The following is a 21,787-nucleotide window of genomic DNA, read 5'->3' on the forward strand; positions in this document are numbered from 1 at the left end:
ATTAGGTGTAGAGTGTGAGAGAAAGAAGTCAAGAATGATTCCAATATTTTTGGCCTGAGCAATGGGAAGGATGGCATTGTTGTTACTGAGATGGAGAAAAATAGAGGAGGAGCAGATTTGGAGGTGAAGATCAGGCGTTTGGTTTTGAGATTCTTATTAGACATCTAAGTGGAGATGTCAGATTTGCACTTGGATCTCTAATTTTGGAGTTCCAGCGAGACTTCTGGGGTTGAACTATCAATCAGATTGTTAGTTGATATTTAAAGCCATGAGATTTGATGATATTACAAAGGGTGTTAATTAAGATAGAAAAGAGTCCTAAGTCTGAGCCTAACATTAAGAAGTCACAGAAATGCGGAGGACGTTGTAAAGAAGACTAAGATAAAAGGAAAACCAAAAGAATATTATTATTCTGGAAGCCAGATGAGGTGAAGGGATTTCAAGGAAGAACAAGTGATCACGTGATTTGCAGTTGCATGCTGCTAAGACAAAAGATGAGGACTAAAGTTTGGATTTAGCAAAACGTGCGTTATTGGTGACTTTGACAAGAACAGTTTCAGTGGAACAATAGAAGGAAACACCTAAATGGGATGGGCTTAAGAAAGAATGAGAAGAAAAAAACTGGAGATAACTAGTATACACAAATCTTAGAAATTTTGCAGTAAAGGGAAAGAGAGAGATAGGGAGTTAAGTAAAAGAAGTAGAGTCAAGGGGGAATTTTTTTTTAAAGATTAGGAGCTGTTATAGCTTGTTTGCTGACAAAAATGTTCCCATGAAGAAGGAAAAGTTGATGAGGCAGCAGAATGAAGGAAGAATTGCTGGAGCAATGTCCTTGTTGTGTAGAACTAGAGAATGCATTTAGTACACAAGGGAATGGATTGGTCTTAGCTAAGAGCAAGGGCAGTTTATTCATTGAAATAGTGCAAGAGAGGCTACAGCCTTATTCAGATAAGAGGTTAGATAGACTGGTGAGAGCTTGGGGAATTTCCCTTGAGATTCCATTTTCCCCCCTTAGTGGGGTTCATGGGCTCCCTCTTCATACTTATATGGTTCCAAATTCAAAATCACATGGTACATATCAGTAAGTAGACAGTGAAAACTTTTTCTCCCATGTATTACCCAGTTTTTTTTTTTTCCACAAGGAAACCAATATGAAGTTTCTTCTAGATATATTCTACTCATAACCTGTGGCTTTTAAACCATTTCATTAAGAATATTCATCAACTTATTAGATAACCTTGTATATTATAGCACATTATTAGGAGTTTTAGATCATGACTAGTTGGTTATCCATACTAAATATATGGTGATCTCTACACTCCCTCTTCTACAATTATATCCTAACATTATGATGACTGTTTTGTGAACCTCCATCTTAATTTTCTTGTCAAGCATTTTTAAGGAAGAGACTATGAATATGTGTCTCTCACAGAACTTAGGACGTCATGGAATCTGGATAAAGATTTAAAGGATGAATTCCCTTAATTTGCTGTAAATGTTGTTCTCCCACACACTTGACTAGTCTTATGAAGCAGAATGATAGTTTTTTTTTTTTTTTTAAATTCTGGCTGTTTTTATCTATTAATATTACCTATAGTGTAAGCATACCTGCTTTGAAACATACATATTAAAACTAAATTTTTTTCTATCACTGAGACTTTTAATCTCTAGGCTAAATAACTGAATTTTTTAATTTAGTGAATATTCAGGTACTTCTGAGCTTTAATCAATTTTTACAACTTTCCATTTTTAACTTTTTATTTTGACATTATTTCAGACCAACGGAAATTTTGAAAGAATACTGCAAAGAATTTCCATATATATTTCACCCATATTCTCTAAATATTAATATTTTAGCACATTTACTTTATCCTTTTCTTTGTCTGTACATGAGAGAGAAACAAAAACTGGTTCTTCTGTCCTTTTGACATGTTCCTGTTATTTATTGAGCACTTATTTTCTGGCTCATCTTATACCCTTTCTGCTCTAGGTCTTGCTTCATTTCCCTAAGGAGCTATAGTTCCATTTAGTAGAAAATAGTATTTAGAAACCAATATTTGGGCACTGGGTGTGCTCATTGCTACTGGGATGTCTTTGTTTTAGGTCCTTTCAATGGATATAGATAAGAAATAAACAAATGTACGCGCACACACACACACACACACACACATACACACACACAAATACAAATACATCTGTGCCTATTTCTATACCTATTGCTCTATCTATAGTAAAACTGAAGTATTCACATTGATATTTCCAATTCCAGTTGAACACCAAATAGTTCATTCTGTCTTTTCCTATTTATGTATTTGTAAATTCCTTCTCTGACAGTGAGACACCTGGCTACTATTATTCACAATCTACTTACTTGTTCAATCCTAAAATAACAGAAGATAATTTCAGAATTGCTAATTTATGCCTCTGAAAAAAGAAACCTACTGACTACAGTTCAGTATTTGTTTAGACCTCTTTTTGTCTTTAGTCTTCCTCTGTAGTCAAATACTGTTTCCAAAGTTACTTGGATTAATGCTTTCCTTCCCCACTCCTTTCAGTGTGGTTACATTACTCACTGGGAAATACAGTTTGGTTCATTTGTTTCTATTGTGTCCCATTTTAGGTTGTTTTTCTGCTCTTACCCTTGTTGATTTTGTTTATTTATTTTGTTAATGGTTAGACATTAATGGTTTCAAAAGTCAGAACTGTACAAAAGTAGATATTTAGAGAACTATATCTTCTTTAACTATATCTCTTTATTTCTTATACAAAAACTACAATATTATGATATGTTTTTTATTTTGATTTTCTACCTGACATTGTATCCTGAAAGATCTCAGTATTTCAGTTTGTAGATTTCTTTGTTGTTCTTTTTAATTGCTGCATAGCACTTCATTATAAGTTATTCAAGCACTTTCCTATGTATGGACATATAGTTTATTTGTAGTTTTTTCAGTTATTTACACTACTACCATGAATAAGCTTGTGTGTAAGGTTTTTTTTTATTGTTGAAAGAATATCTTAAGCATAAATTTCTAGAAGTGTGAATGCAGAGTCAAAATATAAATGTGTGTGTAGTTTTGTTAGATATTGCCAAATTTCCTTCTATAAAAATTATACTGATTTACATTCCCACTAGATATGTATGAGTATCAGTTTCCCCACATCCTTGCCAAAACAGTGTTTGCCAATTTGGTACATAATTTTGATTTGCATTTCTTTTATTATGAGTGAGGGATTGAGGTTGACCACCTCTTTATATGTTTAAAGGCCATTTTAAAGTATTTATTTTTTAGAGAGTTCTTTTGCCCATTTAAAAAAATTGAAGTTTGGTCTTTTTTTTCCTTAAAATTTTAAGGATTTAAAAGGTATATTATAGTGAATAGCCCTTTATCTGTTATACATGGTACATACATTTTCTGTGAATTTGTTGGTCGTTGTTTGACTTTATGGTCTTTTGTCCACAAATGACGATACTTTAGCTACTCATACTGCTGTGAGAAATAAACGTCCTTTGTCTCTGTCCCAAGAGTCTTGTCTCTTTTGGCCACATCCATGAAACTGAGGCAGCCTAACTTTTTAACTTGCCAAGTAGGATAGAATCTCATTCTTTTCATGTTCTTGACAAAGATTTGTGTCCTTTTATTTTTCTTTATTTTCTTTTTCTGCAGGATTTTTTCTTTTTCCCTTTACCAAAGTCCCTTCGTTTTAACCATTTCTGCCTGAAGTATTACCTTTCTAAGACTGCCTCCTTTATCTTCCATATGCACTTTTACGTCCCTTCCTTGTAGTCAGTTCGGTGACCTACCATTACACGTTTTCAGTACTTTCACATGTAGGGTGGATCTTCTTATTCTTATGGTGGTTTTAGATGAGTCTTAGGCATACTGCTATCTCTTCTCTTCTCTCTTTAGTGCATTTTTCTTTTCTTTTTTTTTTCAGAACAGTCTTTGGTGTCCATGAATGCTTGCAGTGGGAGGGTGAGAGATCATTTGCAAAGATTTGATGTTTATTTTTCTACTCATTGAAAATTTTAAATTTGGACATTCTCTGCCTATTATACTGAGGGTGCAGGTTTTGTTTTTCTTTTTGTTCTTTATTATATTTTTAGGTGATATGTGGGAGATTCAGAATTATGCTGCTGCCCAGCTACTCAGAATCCCCCCATGCACAGCTTTGCAGTTAGAGAATATAGCTTTGGGACTTCCCTGGCGGTCTAGTGGTTAAGACTCCCGGCTTCCACTGCAAGGGGCATGGGTTTGATCCCTGGTCGGGGAACTAAGATCCCTCAAGCCGTGTGGCCAAATAAATAAATAAATAATTAAGGGGAAAAAAGAGAGAGAATATAGCTTTGACCATGGTATATCATTCAATTTATAGGCTATTAAAAAGACTGTGGGTCAATTGAATCTAGCAGTCACTATATGCAAGGAAATGATATTTCCTTGCTTGTTATTTCCAAACTAGAGAGCTTGCTTTTTAAAGGTATTTTATATTGAATTTTAAAATATCACTGTTTTAGTTCCTTGAACAGTTTAAAACTCATAATGCATTTCAATAAATATTTCTTGATTGATACATCAAATTTTTTTATACTAGGAAATTTATTAAAGCTAGCACACTGTGGATGTACATCTTGTATTTTTTTAATGCTTCATAGGAGCATATAATCAAAAAGGTTTTCTCAGCTCTCCAAATTCTGTGTCTTCTTTAGCCTTTGTTGTTAACTGTGCATTGTGACAATTTTCTGCCATTTGATTTCCATCACAACCCAATGGATGGAGAAGGGCACACGATTTAACTCCCAGGATTAAAAATTAGAAGCTAAAATTTAGATTAAATGATCTGCTTGGGTTGCACAGCTAAACAAAGGAGGAGCTGAGATGAAAATTGACTCAGAACATCACTGAGTAAAATAGGTAGCTCATTCATTGTTCCCACATATCATACTTGAACTTTAGCTTCCAAGTGAAAAAACATATGCGGACATTTAGGCCAAATAACTTGTAAGTTAAGATGAATTCTCATTCATTTTCTTTTTACTCAGAGTAATAAGTAAACGTTATATAGTTGAGGAGGAACGTTTTGAAAGAAAGGAAAAATGTTAAGGTGGGAGAATATTTATCCAAATCAAAGCAGAGACTACTTGCAGTTTACTTTTGGAAAATAATCACTTCTCATTTATTATCCAGAGACTTTTCACCATAATATTTAACAAATGGTAAATGCTTCAGAAGTTTATAATAAAAAATACTTGACTTTCTAGACTAGCTTAATGGCTAGTCTAGCCTGTCTCTTATAAATGTCAAACATACATAATTGAGTTTTGCTGGCTTCATAATATTGTTTGTGGCATGACGCCGTATACACACTCTGTTACTACAAACATTAAACGAGTTTGTCAACAAGTGGTGGAAAAGAATTGTAATTCAGTCTCTTTGTGAATTTCATTATGTGGAGGAGGAAAAATTGAATGTTTTTCTCCCTGTTAATTGACACATAGAATAACTCCATTTCCTGCTTCAGTGCTTCTCATCATTTGGAAAAAAAAAAAAAAAAAGCATACAGCAACAGAGGTATGATTCTGTGTCTGTCATTAGAATTTATTCACTCTGTGTACTTCACATTAATTTTAAGCTCAAGTGTAGTTATTTAAAAGTTAAGAAAGTATAATATTGATCTGAGATATATTCTGAACCAAAAAGCTGTGTGGCAGGAATGGTGGTGGGTAGTATTTTGCAATACATTTTACGTGAATGGAATTTAAAAAAATTTAGGGCTTCCCTGGTGGCACACTGGTTGAGAGTCCACCTGCCGATGCAGGGGACGCGGGTTCGTGCCCTGGTCTGGGAGGATCCCACATGCCGCGGAGCGGCTCGGCCCGTGAGCCATGGCCGCTGGGCCTGCGCATCCGGAGCCTGTGGTCCGCAACGGGAGAGGCCACGGCAGTGAGAGGCCCGCGTACCGCAAAAAAAAAAATTTTAGTTGTAACTTTGGTTTTCACACTATTTCTTGAATTTACTTACATAGTCTCTTTGGAACCCTAAATGTTTATTTTAAAACAAATCAAGAAAAACTACAATAGAATCCCGTTTCAAATCATGGCAAATGAGCATGTTTTTGAAACTTTTTGTTCATGTCTACAAGGGAGGAAGTATGGGGTGCATGCCCAAGTACATCTTACAACCAAGTGCACGAGTGTCTATGAGCGTAGAGGACAACAAACAAACCAACAAAAGAGCCTTACTATGACATACCCCATTTTCAGTTTTAGACCCAAAGCTGTTTTTAAAGAATCTTTTAGCATTATGTATTATTATTTTAATGTAATGGATTCTGCCTCAGATGTTTTCAAAAGCATTTGTTTTCTAAATTTGCTAATGACCACTGGTAAGCGATTGATAATTAGATTTTGGCTATGATAGCCTTCTTCAGATTGTTGGTCATACACTGTATCTGATAAAGAGAAAAAAATTATTTGGGAAGTTCTTAACTTTTCTAATGTAATTTTGGATTATAAAATCTTAGTGAGCTGAGTGTTGTATATTTCATGCATCATTTCTACACCAGCTAGAAAGACAGATGGGTAGTGTGCAGCTTAAAAATCTGTGCAAATAGGAGGACAGATGGGTGGTTTAAATGGTTTAAATGTCTCCATGAAAATGTTTGTGTGGAGAGCTTGACTCTTGAAGTTACACTAAAAAATCTAAGTAATTAATTGGGAATAATAGAGTTCATATAAAAAGCAATATTTTTAAAGAAGTGACATAAAATATGGACTTCATTGAATTTACTAGTTATAATTTTTTAACTTATAATAAAAATCAACAAATTAGAATACAGTACTCAAATATTGTTGCCTTATTTTCTTATTATGAACACGTGGACCCCAGAAGACTTCTTTATTACTTAGATTTATCTGCATAATTGTACGTGAACTTTTGAAATGTCTGTTGTCAGAATTTGTTGAATTCCAAGCAACAGCAACTTAAACTAGTTTAAAAATGATGAATCAAAAACAAAACAAAGCAAAACAAAACCAACTCAAGGAAAAAGGCCTTAGAAAGGGCTGTTCTGGCAACTTCTGCAGCAAATGTTCATGGACTTTCACTCCAGCAGGTGTTCAGGCATTAATGTGACATAGCTCCCAGCCAAAAGATTGGTACCTATTTCGTTGGGAATACAATTTGGATCTTGGGTGGTATCTTCACATAGGAGTCTCCCCCTGACTCATGTGGGTAAGCAGAAAAGGGGGTTGTCATTTTAGAGGAAGGCTGCAGGGCTGGCCGTAGATGTATCAATTGTACTGGTTCTTTTAGAAATGTGTTTCTGCAAGAAGGATGCTAAGTAGCAGTGTTTATGGGTAAATAAATATAGTATTCTATGAAAAAATTATTAAAGTAACTGTGAACATGTAGGCAGATGTGTTCCTGAGAATGTTAAAAAATCATTTGTGATTAGCATTATTGAAGTGGTTTATTAATTCCTAAGTTAATGCCATACAGAGTAAGTTACAACTACTCTAGGGATTTATATTAGATGAGGCAAAAAATTTATTGGTTTCTGAATGAACATTTTTAAAAATTCATAATTCAAAGATATAGTTTTAAAAAAATCACAGAGCATCCTTCATAATAAGGGGAAGAATTTTTTAATGAATTTCTTATTTCAGTTATGTATTTAAAAATTTATATGATTATTTACTAGTTCATGGTGTAAAATATATTATCCTGTGGGTTGCAGTCAAAAAGTGAGAAAACCCACTCGTTTGATGGCTAATGTTATCTTTTTCTGACCCCTTCATATCAGAACTGAATTAATATGTTTGCTCCCATCCTCCCACTGTACTGAATCTCTTTCACTCTGTATTAGAATCTCTTTCCAGTCAGCTGTGAAAGGGTTAGGAAATATACTCTAGTGATTAAGTTATTTTCTCATCAACAGGTTCTTTATGTTATAAAGTGAAATAGGTTATCCAGGGCAACATTTTGTGAATAACTTGGACAATTATGAATATCCCTCTGAATAGGAACCAGCCAATGGTCTTTGGCTAGAGAATTATGCTCTGTAAAATATTATATGCAGCTCCCCGGAAGAAGTCAGTGGTGGTTCTAGTATCCAGAAACACTAGAATTTGTTAGTAATAGAGACATACCAGTCTGCTGAAAAGTTCTGTTTCCTTTTTCACCAGCTGGATGTAGTTCCTTGCCTCAGAATTAGAAAAGTGATGAGAAAGGCAAGAAAATTGTTCTAATTCTATTGCTATACCTGAGCATGTTCTGAGTTTCCTCAGTCTGCAAAATCCCTGGCCTTTTCTCTGCTTTTGGCCCTTGGCTGAGGACATTCTCCAATAGGGAGTACTTTTCTGACTCCTGTCTATAGGGAATACCCAGATGGATGCTGAGCCTGAACAGGGTGGAAGCAGAGGAGAGCCTCTGGTGTCTAAAATTCTCAACATAAGATCTATTTTGGGGGAAGATTCATTTGCAGGAGTCTCTTTGGATAGAGGGCAAAAATTAATATATACTTTGAAAAGTTTATTCACTAAATCTAAATAATTGACAAGAAATATTTGTTCAGTTTGCATCAAACATTGAAGATCTGCTTAAAAATTTCATTTATTTGTATAGTCATTCATTTATATTGCCAGTCTGTAAATATTTTCTGAATGATTTTAGTAAAGGAACCACAAAAAGTTTTTTTTTTTAATTAATTTATTTTATTTATTTTTGCTGGGTTGGGTCTTCGTTGCTGCGCGTGGGCTTTGTTGCAGCGAGTGGGGGCTACTCTTTGTTGCGGTGCGTGGGCTTCTCATTGCGGTGGCTTCTCTGTTGCGGCGAGCGGGGGCTTCAGGAGTTGCTGTGCGTGGGCTTAGTTGCTCTGCGTCATGTGGGATCTTCCAGGACCAGGGCTCGAACCCCTGTCCCCTGCATTGGCAGGCGGATTCTTAACCACTGCACCACCAGGGAAGTCCACAAAAAGTTTTAGTTCATAAAATTATCATCTCCTAGACGACTTCTGTATCAAGTTTAAATTTCTCTGTTTGATTTCTAAGTCATTCACAACCTAAAACTGTCCTACCTGTACAGACATATTTCCTTCATTTCCTCAAAACTTGCTGTCTTTGAGCTTACTACTTTGCTTACCTATGGAACATTGCTTATTCTCTTCATGTTTTCACTCAGTATTCCAAATCACTAGACCATGGGTTGTATGTCAAAGACTCTGTTTTGCCAAGTACTCAATTCTCAATGTCTAGCACAGTTCCTGGGGGTGAACAGTTAATAATATTTACTGAATGAAAGGAAGGAAGAAATGGAGAAAGAGAGGGTGAGAGGGAGGAACTGTTGTCTATCCTGTCTTTCTTATACCTTTCCAGACTTGCCTCATCTTTTAAGGTCTGTTTTCTCCACAGACTCCTCTGACTTCCCTGGTCTTTATTCATATCTCAAACCTAGACCTCAGAATTTAACATTATTTACAAACTTTCTTGTTTTCTTGGTTATACAATTTCATGTGCACTGTTGTTCCAGTTTGGTGTGAGCTCCTTGAAGATGAGAAGGATCATACATCTGTACAGTTTTTCAAAAAATTGTACATTAACCTTTATTCACCAAACATTTACTGCAGTGCATGCTTCCTTCAGAGCATCCTTTGTACAAAGTACTGGCAAATAAACACAGTATGTGTTCAGTAACCTTTTGATTATTCATAAAATATATGAAATAACATGAAATAGTGGTAACTCAGTTTGCACATAGTGAAGATAGAACTTTTAAAATTATCTCTTTGCTAACTTTATTGAATTTTTTTTCAGGGAAAGAAACTGAAAAGGCTAAGGAACGTTACGACAAAGCCACGATGAAACTTCATATGTTGCATAATCAGTATGTATTGGCATTGAAAGGGGCGCAGCTTCATCAGAATCAGTATTATGACACTACACTTCCTCTGCTTCTGGATTCCTTACAAAAGATGCAAGAAGAAATGATAAAAGCACTGTAAGATACATTTCCTATTTGATATAAAATCCCTTCATAAAATGATTTTAACATTTTTTTTTCTGCTAGTTCGCCTTTCGTATAAAAATTATCTTTGTTTTGTAAGCTGCATCATTGAACTAGCTCAATGGGTATTTCACACCTCTTCTACCTTGGTTTTCACTTCTGTTTTCCTTTCAGTTTACACTCACTCAACTCTGCAACCTTCTAGCTAGCCCTAAGAATGTCTCTTATTTTTGTATGTTTTTGTTTTGCTCCAGTTAGCTAGAAATTTAGCTGAAAAAAAAATCTTTAGTTTGACAGTGTTAGTTTTTTTTTGTTTGTTTGTTTTTGGCCATGCCACACAGCTTGTGGGATCTTAGTTACCCAACCAGGGATTGAACCTGGGCCCTCGGCAGTGAAAGCACAGATTCCTAACTACTGGACTGCCAGGGAATTCCCTTGACAAGTGTTAAGAAGTGGATATCTACCTCCAGAGGATTGGGTTTAAATCTTGAGCAACTGATAAGCCCAAAGGAAATAACTTTTTGGTTTATTTGCCAGCTTTTTGTTGTATGAGATTAAAATGAACAAATGTTTATTGAAGTTCTGCTGTATACAAAGTACCCTGGTGCTTGCAGATGTAGAGATGAGTAGGTCACAATTTTTGCCTTCAAGGAGCAAACAGCGTTGGTCAGTAATTCAAATGCATACATGTTTACCATACAGATCAATTCAATATGCCACCCTATCGTAGACTTCATCCCCTTTATATGCTGGTTTAGGTGATCCCCCATTTCCCAAAAAAAGATAAAGTGTTTTTAGTCAACTTGAATATGTCAACTTTTAAGGGTGTTGATGAAATAGTGAAATATCTACTTAAAATATTTAATTCATAAATTTAGTAATGTCTACTTTAAATTACATATTGTTGATCTATAAACGTTGCCTTTCCTACTTTCATTTTATGAATCAATATTTTCTCAAACTCTCCATATGAATCTTCAATAATAGTGTCTTCATCATCACAAGAACATCCTTTTTTGAGACATATAATAGTTTCACACAGTGTATTATCTTTACTTTGTAATAAATTTTTTTAGATCTAGCATTTAAAAAAATCCAAGCATAATATCACTGAAATTGAATCCTATGTCACAAGTACTCATTCATATAACATTAGGAGACTTCTTCCTTTTTTTCCCCATTTGTCTTAAAGATGTGTTAATGATCTCCACATCATAACCACTTACTGTTTTGCTTTTTAAGAATTAGCTAGATAGTCTTATTTATATTAATATCATTCAGTACTTTCAATTGTGAGGTCATAACCCCAGGGATATTTACTAAATCTGTATTAAATTTCTCTGCCTCCCTCTTTTCTTTAAACTGTGTCTATCAGGTCATTTCTGTAATCATTCCAAGCTAGCATTGCCTGAAGCAGTTTGAATTTAATTTTTTTTTAACCCAAACAGTATTTTGCTGTTCAGACTGAAGTAATTGAGAGAATGCTTCATAATAAGAGAAATTTTGTAGGATTACTTTTTATGAGTGATGATTTTGGAAAAGAAAAACAAACAAGGCCTTATATTTATTTGGGTATATGCAGGATAAGCTTGTTTGTCCACACTTTTTAAGGCTACTAATGAGCAATGGTATATTTTTACAGCATAGCATTCTTAAGTTGGAGATTGGGTCTTTGTAACAGAATAGTTTTTCCTTTTGCATTTATTAGATAAGCCTAATAACTTTTATGATTATTTTTGCTACTAACTGGAGGTCAGGAGAAGATTGAGATGTCATTGAAGGTATAAACCAATTAAACTCTGTAAATATAATATGAAAAAGAGCAGAGGCCCAGGAGCAAGAGAAGAACCAGGAGCTAGGGCATGTGAGGAAGTGGCAGGCACTGAACGAAACATTAAATAGACAGGAGTTCATCCACAGTTCCATGTTACGGAATCAGCATTTCAGTGGTGATGTTTAGAAACGGAAAGTGGTTAGCACTGGCTTACACTTTGGATATATTAGATAGATATTGGAAGATGTAATGCCTTACTCTAGATCATTTACAATTATTATATTATATCAAATGTAAGTTGTTAATCTGTACACGTGTATAATCCCTTCACTTCACTATCCAGGTATATGAAATAAGGTGGTGTGTTAAATCACCATCTGTAAAAATTGACATTATATTTCATATTGTTTTAAATCCTTTTTGGGCCTATGTTTCCCTGATAAAACTTTAAAATGTTGTTAAATTTTCTTTTCTTTTCAGGAAAGGTATATTTGATGAATACAGCCAGATAACCAGTCTTGTTACAGAGGAAATAGTGAATGTCCATAAAGAGATTCAAATGTCAGTTGAACAGATAGACCCTGGCACAGAATACAATAATTTCATAGATGTTCACAGGTATGTATGATATTTTCATTCTTTCAGTATTTATGACAGTATTACTTTTTTTTTAACCATATAATATTTAACTGAATTAAAATAAGAAATATTGAAGAGCTTATTAGGAAATAGTCTATTTCATTATTAATTTGTTTTAATTATTTTCAAAATCCTTTCTCGATGATAACTAATTTATATAATGATCTTGAAAAGTTTTTCAGTTGTTACTACATCACTGCTTAAACCCATATTAATCCATGAAATTGTATTTTCTTTTTAACAATTACATAATAATAATAAACATGGTTTTCTATTTGTGTTAAACTTTATAGTAATAATATATCAATTATTTTTTCATGCATGCATCATCTTATTTTATACTCATTACCATTGAGGAAGGAATAAAGCAGGTTAATACCTGTATTCTACAAATGAGGAAGCTAAGCTGAAATTAGTTGACTAGATCTTTGAGGCCTAAGGTTTAGTTTGATTTATTCTATTTGTTTTTACTCTACTTTGTTAACATAATTTTAAATAAGAACAAATATTCTACCTTTGGTATGTACTAAGACATATTATGATAGTACATTCATATTGATAAAAATTATTTGGCATACTTTACTAGAACGACGGCTGCTAAGGAGCAAGAAATTGAATTTGATACTTCCTTACTAGAAGACAATGAAAATCTACAGGCAAATGAGATTATGTGGAATAATTTAACAGCAGAAAGTTTGCAAGTAATGTAAGTATTTAGAAAATCTGAAGCTTAAATATTAGTGTTACTACTTACAGTTAAACTTTATCAAATTTAAAATTCTAATTTTTATTTTCTTGGAAGTACTGAAAAGTCAATTAAACATGAACTGATCTTTGGTCAGAGTGAAATGTTTTGAGAAATATGTTAACTTTACCCATTATCATCACTAATTTCGGTAATTCTGAAAATCAAAATTCTGTGTGATGTTACATTCATTTGCCCAGTTATTGCTGATATCTTATATTGGAATAATGCTTTATTGTTTCCAAAATTTATAGAAAATTTTTTTTATCCCATTTCATTCTCTAAATAGCAGAACCATTTTGGAAATGAGGACATTGAGTGTTAGAGATAAGAAGAGACTTACAGATGTCAGAAGCATTTAGTATAAAAATTTGACTTTTGAGTTCTTTTCTCTTTATAAGCAGAAGTATCTTCCGTTATAGGCTATTATATCAATTCCTTTTTCACTTTTTGTTATTATTGCATAAAATTTTAAAAGACTTTTAAGAAATCTTAATGTGTTTTTTGTCCTTTTCAAACATTTAAGGCTATTAACAGTACATTTTAAAATTTAGAAAACATAATTAAGGCATTCTACTTTTAAAGTATATTTAAAGATATTTAACCTCTCTGCTGATTTTGTTCAGGAGCAACACAAAGAAACTTATATTTATTAATAAGTGTTGTATGTACCTATACCTGTGTGAGAACTACAGCCAGAAATGATTACATACTTACTTTCTTTTCAGTATTGGACATGTTATATCATCTGACTTACTGAAATTTTACCTCAAAAGACACAGCCGAAAGTTCCTATCTATGTAATTAAGCAATCTCCCTTCTGTTGTTCAGTGACGTTGTAGTGTTACAGATAATTAAGTGGTAGGATCCTGGGACTAGCTCTTGGTAAGGGGTTTAATGTATTTAAAGTCGTCCAGATGGAATGAAGAAACTAACAAATGCTTGTTGAATTACCTTGTCCAAGATGAAGGCTTAATAGTTACCGGGGAGTGACCGTTGATGAGAGGAATGGAGGCATGGGAGTACCCTGCATTAGAGGGTCTTTTTGAGCAGCCATAATGCGATTCTTGAAGCTATTTCTCAAGTTTTAAGACCCTTCTCAGGAATCTCTCTTTGACTTTAGGTATACTCTTACAATGTCAGCTATCTCTAAACCAGTGGTTCTCACCCTGGGCAATTTTTGTTCCCAGGGGACATTTGACAATGTCTGAGATATTTTTATTTACCAGTTGGGAAGGTAGAGGCCATGGATGCTGCTAAGCAGCCTACAGTTCACAGGACAGCCTCCAACAACAAAGAATTATCTACCAAAAATGTCAGTAGGGCCAAGGTTGAGAAACTCTGCTCTTAACAATAGAGTTGAATGCATGTCATAAAATAGATGGTAAAGTTTCTCAATTCTTGGGTAGTGACAAATTCCATTCCTTAATTCCTGTGCTGCTTGGTGAAGGAACATGACATAAATTACTCTTGTTTTTTTAAGTCATCATATTGACCCCAAATAATTCATTCATTTACTCATCAAAATATATTTACTGTGTGTTTAAGGTTGTAAGGTTTAATACATTCAAGGAGTTTATGCTACAGTTGATCAATTTAATTTAATACACCAAGAAGGAATGAGCATATAGATATTGGAGTGTTATGAGGTAAAATTAAAAATAGCTACCTGTTATAAGCTTATGTAAAATAAGAGATTTTGTGACCAAAGAAGAATTTGTTTTATTGCTTTTTAGGGTATAATTAGAGCAAAACTAGTTATATTCATAAATCATTATTTCTTAATTGTGGTGATGAAGCAATGAACAAAAATGCAATAAATTAAAGGTAATAAATCTTTGAAAATGTGATAGATTTAATTGCTTACCTCTTACTGAGGCAAAACTTTAGCTATATTTTGTTGAACAGTGTCTAAATTCAGGATATGAGTTTAAGATTAGACTTTCCTCAAGAATTTTATTCCAAGAATGAGTTATTCAGTGTGTCTATTGGCACTGCTAAAATATTCTAAATTAATTCCATTAAAACATATATGTATGTATATATATGTGTGTATATATATTTTAATGTAAGAGGAAAATCTTTCTTTTTACCATAATGTTAGTGTATTAAATGTAAACTTATATCTTTTCTTTCCTGAGGTATTGATTTGATAATTTTGTTGTTTATGTTGGAATATTCGGTGCAATAGAAATGAATGAAACAAATGAACACAGAGTTTCCAGAAAAATAAACACAAATGACCAGTAATCCTGTGACAATGAAAGAAATACACATTTTTAAAAAAAGAAGCTATTTCAACTACCAGCTTGGCAAGGATTACGTAATTTGATAGTACCCAGCGTTGTGTAGGATATGGGAAAATAAGCCTTCTTATAAAGTCTTGGCAGAAATGTAAATTAGTATAACCTTTTGGGAGAATAATTTGGCAATATACATCAAAATTCAACTTGCAAACCTTTTAACTTAGAAATTCCACTCCTAGGACTTTAGCATACAAGTACTCAAAGATACATGTACAAGCGTAACATATTGAGTTGGTTGGGTCTGAATCCTAACAGTATGGCTTATTACCTTTGTGAAACTGGACAGATTATTTAATCCTTTTATGCCTCATTTTCCTCAAAATGTAAAATGGTAATAATAATGTCACCCAATTCATAGTATTGTTATGAAGATTACATGTATGAGTAAATGTGGAATACTTAGAAGAGTCCCTGGCACATAGTAAGTTCTGTGTATTAGTTTTTTTTTTTTAATGGAAGTATAGTTGATTTACAATATTATATAAGTTACAGGTGTACAATATAGTGATTCACAATTTTTAAAGGTTATACTCCATTTAGTTATTATCAAATATTGGCTATATTTCCTATGTTGTACAATATATTCTTGTAGCTTATTTTATATATAATAGTTTGTATGTTTTAATTCCTTACCCCTATACTGTCCCTCCCTACTTCGGGCTCCCCACTTGTAACCACTAGTTAGTTCTCTATATCTGTAAGTCTATTTCTTTTTTTGTTATATTCACTAGTTTGTTATATTTTTGGATTCCGCATATGAGTGATATCATACAGTATTTGTCTTTCTCTGTCTGACTTATTTCACTTAGCAAATACCCTCCAAGTCCATCCATGTTGCTGCAAATGGCAACATTTCATTCTTTTTTATGGCTGAGTAGTATTCCATTGTATGTGTGTATATATATATATATATATATATATATACCGCATCTTTTTCTATCTATTCATCTTTGATGGACACTTCAGTTGCTTCCATGTCTTGACAGTTGTCAGTAATGTGGCTGTGAACATTGGGGTACATGTATCTTTTCAAATTAGCATTTTTATTTTTCCAGATATATACCCAGGAGTGGAATTGCAGAGTCATATGGTAGCTCTATTGTTAGTTTTTTGAGAAACCTCCATACTGTTTTCCATAGTGGTTGTACCAATTGACATTCCTACGAGCAGTGTACGAGGGTTCCCTTTTTCCACATCCTTGCCAACATTTGTTATTTGTGTTCTTTTTTTGATAGCCATTCTGACAGGTGTGAGGTGATATCTTATTGTGGTTTTGATTTGCATTTCCCTGATGATTAACTACGTTGAGCCTCTTTTCATGTGTCTGTTGGCTGTTTGCATGTCATCTTTGGGAAAATGTCTATTCAGGTCTTCTGCCCATATTTTAATCAGGTTGTTTGGTGTTTTTTTTTGATGTTGAGTTGTATGAGCTGTTTATAACTGTTGGATATTAACCCCTTATTGGTCATATCATTTGCAAATATTTTCTCCCATTCAGTAGGTTGTCTTTTTGTTTTGTCGATGCTTTCCTTTGTGATGCAAAAATCTTTAAGTTTAATTAGGTCCCATTTGTTTATTTTTGCCTTTATTTCCTTTGCCTTAGGAGACAGATCCAAAAAAGAATTTCTATGATTTATGTGAAAGAGTGTTCTGCCTGTATTTTCCTCTAGGAGTTTTATGGTTTCCTATCTTACATTTAGGTCTTCAATTCATTTTGAGTTTATTTTTGTACATGGTATTAGAGAATGTTCTAATTTCATTCTTTTATATGTAGCTGTTCTGTTTTCCCAGCATCACTTATTGAAGAGACTGTCTTTTCTCCATTGTATATTCTTGCCTCCTTTGTCGTAGGTTAATTAACTGTAAGTATGTGGGTTTTTTTCTGGGCTCTCTATTCTGTTCCACTGATGTATGTGTCTGTTTTTGTGCCAATACCATACTGTTTTCACTACTGTAGCTTTGTAGTATAATCTGAAATCAGGGAGCATGATTCCTCCAGCTCTGTTCTATTTGTTTTGGCTATTTGGGGTCTTCTGTGTTTCTATGTATTGGTTTTTGTTCTTTTTTTGTTTTGTTTTGTTTCTTTGCGGTATGTGGGCCTCTCACTGTTGTGGCCTCTCCCGTTGCGGAGCACAGGCTCCGGACGTGCAGGCTCAGTGGCCATGGCTCATGGGCCCAGCTGCTCTGCGGCATGTGGGATCTTCCTGGACCGGGGAATGAACCCTTGTCCCCTGCATTGGCAGGCGGACTCTCAACCACTGCGCCACCAGGGAAGCCCTGTTCTTGTTTTTTAAATTACTGCTTGGGGTGGTTTTGTACGTTAAGGACTCTGAGCACAATGCTTAGGTTTTTCAGGGGCCTTTGGCTGTGTTTGAGATCTGAAAGATTTTTGTTAGTTCCAAAATATGAAAAGAAAACTGTTACAAGGTATAATACTATGTCATCTTCATTAATTATTAAATTTGGTATATACAAAACATTTCAAACAATTTGTAGGTTAAACTTTCTCACTTATTAATATCTGTGTATGTACACACACACACACACACACACACACACACACACACACACATTTAGTTTGGATAGAGGCCAAGGATTATACAGGTCTCAAAACAGTGACAAAACACTGGAAACACAATAAATATTCATCAATAAGGGATTGGTAAATGAATTATGTTAGGTCTGTACTAACCCCACAATTTTCCCATATTATTCAGGTTTTAAATAGAATAAGATAGGTTTTAATATATGCTTGTATGGAAAGATCACCAGAGTATATGATAAAAAGCAAAAACAAGTTATAGAATAACATTTATGGAATGAATCTATTAATAAAAAAGTACATTTATGTTTGTATATACATAGAACATATTTAGGAATGGAGCTGAATTGATGGGGTATGTAGGGAAGCATGTTGGGGCCAATATTTATAATAATGTTAAATAAATGTGGTTTTATTTCTCATCTGTTTGCAGTTTTATTTGAAAACTTATGTTAGCATGACTCTCTCCAGAATATTAGCTATTTATTTTCCTTCCCATTATGTTAGTTCCTTATCCTTTCACTAAGCATTTTTTCCTTAGTCACATTGCTTTATGTAGTTTTAGAATAGAACTCTCTCAAAGCTCTTTTTGAAAATGCTAATATTTTATGGCCTGTGCTTCCTTTTGTTCTGTATTTTTCCTTAGCCCATCTAAAAGCTCTAATGCATTAATAAAGAATGGTATTAAGGAAAACTTCAGAAACATTTTTCTTTGTTTTGCATTCCTTTATGTTTGTTTGAGTGATCAGTGACCCTATCCTTTGTGAAAGGTTACATTTGTTTGGAAATGAGAATCATTAATTTTTGACTTCTGGAGAATTTTTCCATAAATAGAAGTCATGCTGGCAATCTGTCAAACTGCTGATTAGTAGTGACTATGAAACAAAGAAAAAATTGGATTACATTTCTCTCGGACTCTTCAGAATTCTTGGCTAGATGTCAGATGTTGTGGGTGATTTATTAACATCTTTGTTGAATGAATGAGTGAATGAAGACGGTTTTATGGAGAGATTTCAGGGAGTTTCTGAATAGTGAATCTTGTCTCTGGCTTCTTATTAGTATCACTTAGGGAGCTTTAAAAAATGCTGATGCCTGGGACCTGGCCCAAACCAATGAAATCAGATTTTCTGAGAGTTAGATCTAGGCATTGGAATTTTTTGTAAACTCTCCAGGTGATTTTAATGTGCAGACAGGATTTAAAAATCTGCTGTATCCCGTTAAAACTTTTTGTAGAAATGTGTGTTTTACTTTCTGGGGGGAGGGTGTGTGCAAATTTTCAGAGGGCTTCTTAACCCAAAATGGCTAAGGACTACTGCTCTAGTTGAATATCTTTCATATTTAAACAATGTCTTTTTTGTTAAACTTTTCTAACTTATATTCCTCAAGTTGTATAGCATTACTGGGGAAAAATTAGCATTTTTACAGTAGTCTAATCAGAATTTCTTTTTAACTCTGTTTTTTTTCTGATCTACCATACTTCTGGACTAGTCTTGACTTGTAAGGTATTTGAAGTTTAAAGAGATGCCTTTTCCCTGAAGTTATCTCTTTCACTTTGCTAGTCATAAAAAGATACCTGTGAATTTTTTCTTTTTTTATAGATTCCTAAATATAGCATAAAAATTGTTTTCATTAGCAAACACTCATAAATTTAATAGTTTATACTCTTGGTTGCTCTTTATTGTATCATGTAGAGCTTTCACAAGTAAATGCATGAGATTCTGAGATTATTACACAATTAGTATTTATATCTAAAACAAGATTATACAGTGTTGCTGCCTGCCCCCTTTTCAGATTTGATGGAAATCTAATGATATAATAATAAATGACAAAGTTACTGTATTTACCCATCTAAATATGTGCCACAAAGCATTTTTATCATACGCTCATTATTTATCTATCAGCTATAATTATAAAGGTAATACACCCCCCTCCCCGCACACACACACATATGGAGAGAGAGAGAGAGGAATTCAACTCAGCTATTTGTAGGTTGTTTGTTTATCTCCTATTTACTGGAAATGTTTTTGCATGGTAGATCACTATGTGGTAGAGGGCTATTTCTCAGCCTCTGATAATTTCTAGCACCTGAGATCATGCAGTGCCACGACACACGCGTTCAGGTTGTATTACCTTCAGGCTTGAATCTGAGGTTGCTTCCTTTGTCTCTGTCATCTACAGCCTCTCTCCTTCCCCTCCAGCACCCCTTTGACATCTGCCTCATTTTTGGATCACCCTTGTTTGCCAAAGGCTGGAAGAGGTACTATATTTTATTGACTTTAATCATCCATTTATTAAGATTATATATGCAAATATTTCCTCTCATCTAATCACTACTTAATTGACTAATTGGAGACTCAGTAATTTTAGTTCATCCAAATAACTTGAAAAAAAGTCAGGTCTATAAAATTTGGAACATTAGAAGAATATATTTAAGTGTCTGTTGTGTGGGTTTTGGCATTTTGGATAGACGAGGCATCAATTTGTGATCTATTGCAAACTAAAAGCAGGGTAAATGGAGTTATGAATCCATAGTTTAAGTGAGGCAAATTAAAGGTAGTAAGTTGCTCCAAAATATGAACATTAACATGTCTGCCAAAAGAGGAATTTTGATTAATTTTAGTAAAACGGTATAGAGTAAAGGTCCTGTTTAGTTCTTTTGTTGACTCAATTTTCTAGTTTCAAATGAGGTCTCTTTATCATAAGTTGTTATTATCTATCAGTAGGAAATATATTTGAATTCTAGAAGACTGTGTTTAGCTCTCTAGTCATATTCTAAAGTAAAGCCCAACCGCAGGCCTCATGTTTCCCAGTACATTTTAAAAAATTTAAAGTCAGAACATGTTTAACTTTTACAGTGGAATATAAATAAGATCTCTTAATTGAAGAATGGTAATTCTCTGTGTGGAAAAGTGATTATCTTGGATTTTTTGAGATATGAGTTAGCAAACTATAGCCTGTAGGTCAAATCCAGCTAACCACTTGTTTTGAGCAGTCTATGAGCCAAGACTGCTCATTACACTTTTAAATGGTTAAACAAATCAAAAGAAGAACTATATTTTGTGATATAAAATATAGTGTTTATATGTTTATATGAAATTTAAACATCAGAGTACATAAATAAAGTTATATTGGAACACAGCCATGCTAATTCATTTACCTGTTGTCTATGGGTGCTTTCCTGCTACAGTGGCAGAGTTGAGCAGTTGTGACCATATATGGCATTCTCATCACTTCACACTGCTGCTTGGCATACTATAAATCACAGTGACATGGTTATAATTCAACAGTGTTTTGAATGCCATACATATCATTGTACTACAGCATTTACTTACTTTTTATTATCAGTGCATGCATGTCATGTCAAAACAAGAAAAGAAGAGAAAATGGATTTTGGATGTCACACTTTAAGACACAGTGGAGTGTGGATTATTTTGTTATTGAATTAGATGGCAAAGCATTGTGTTTATCATGCACTGGCACTATGGCTGTGCTAAAATAATAAATGTTGACATTATCAGACTAAACACTCATCTCAATATTACTGACTCACAGGAGAGCACTAGTCAGAAAAATTAAAAAAGTTAAACTGGAATACCTAATCACAGCAGACTTTCTTCAGAAAAATAAAATATGAAAATGTGGATGAAGCCAAAATAAGTTTATGGGTGGCTTATTTGTTTGCCAAGCAAAAAAAGCCATTTATCAGTGGTAAATTAATTAAATAGTGTTTTACTGCAGTAACTGAAGAAATATGTCGAGAGAAAATAAGTTTATGAC

The 21,787-nt window shown here is 33.8% G+C and overlaps 1 protein-coding gene across 3 annotated transcripts in view; it reads left to right on the plus strand.

Annotated features, from left to right (window-relative positions):
- FER (FER tyrosine kinase) overlaps positions 1-21,787 on the plus strand; it is a 466,095-nt gene that overhangs the window by 112,556 nt on the left and 331,752 nt on the right. For all 3 annotated transcript variants that reach the window (XM_082651708.1, XM_082651707.1, XM_082651709.1), the window contains 3 exons: positions 9,815-9,998; positions 12,259-12,396; positions 13,004-13,123. In XM_082651708.1, coding sequence (XP_082507834.1) covers positions 9,815-9,998; positions 12,259-12,396; positions 13,004-13,123 — 442 coding nt within the window. The remainder of the gene's footprint in view (positions 1-9,814; positions 9,999-12,258; positions 12,397-13,003; positions 13,124-21,787) is intronic.

This window comes from Grampus griseus, assembly GCF_964374135.1.
Source record: "Grampus griseus genome assembly, chromosome: 3".
NCBI lineage: Eukaryota > Metazoa > Chordata > Mammalia > Artiodactyla > Delphinidae > Grampus > Grampus griseus.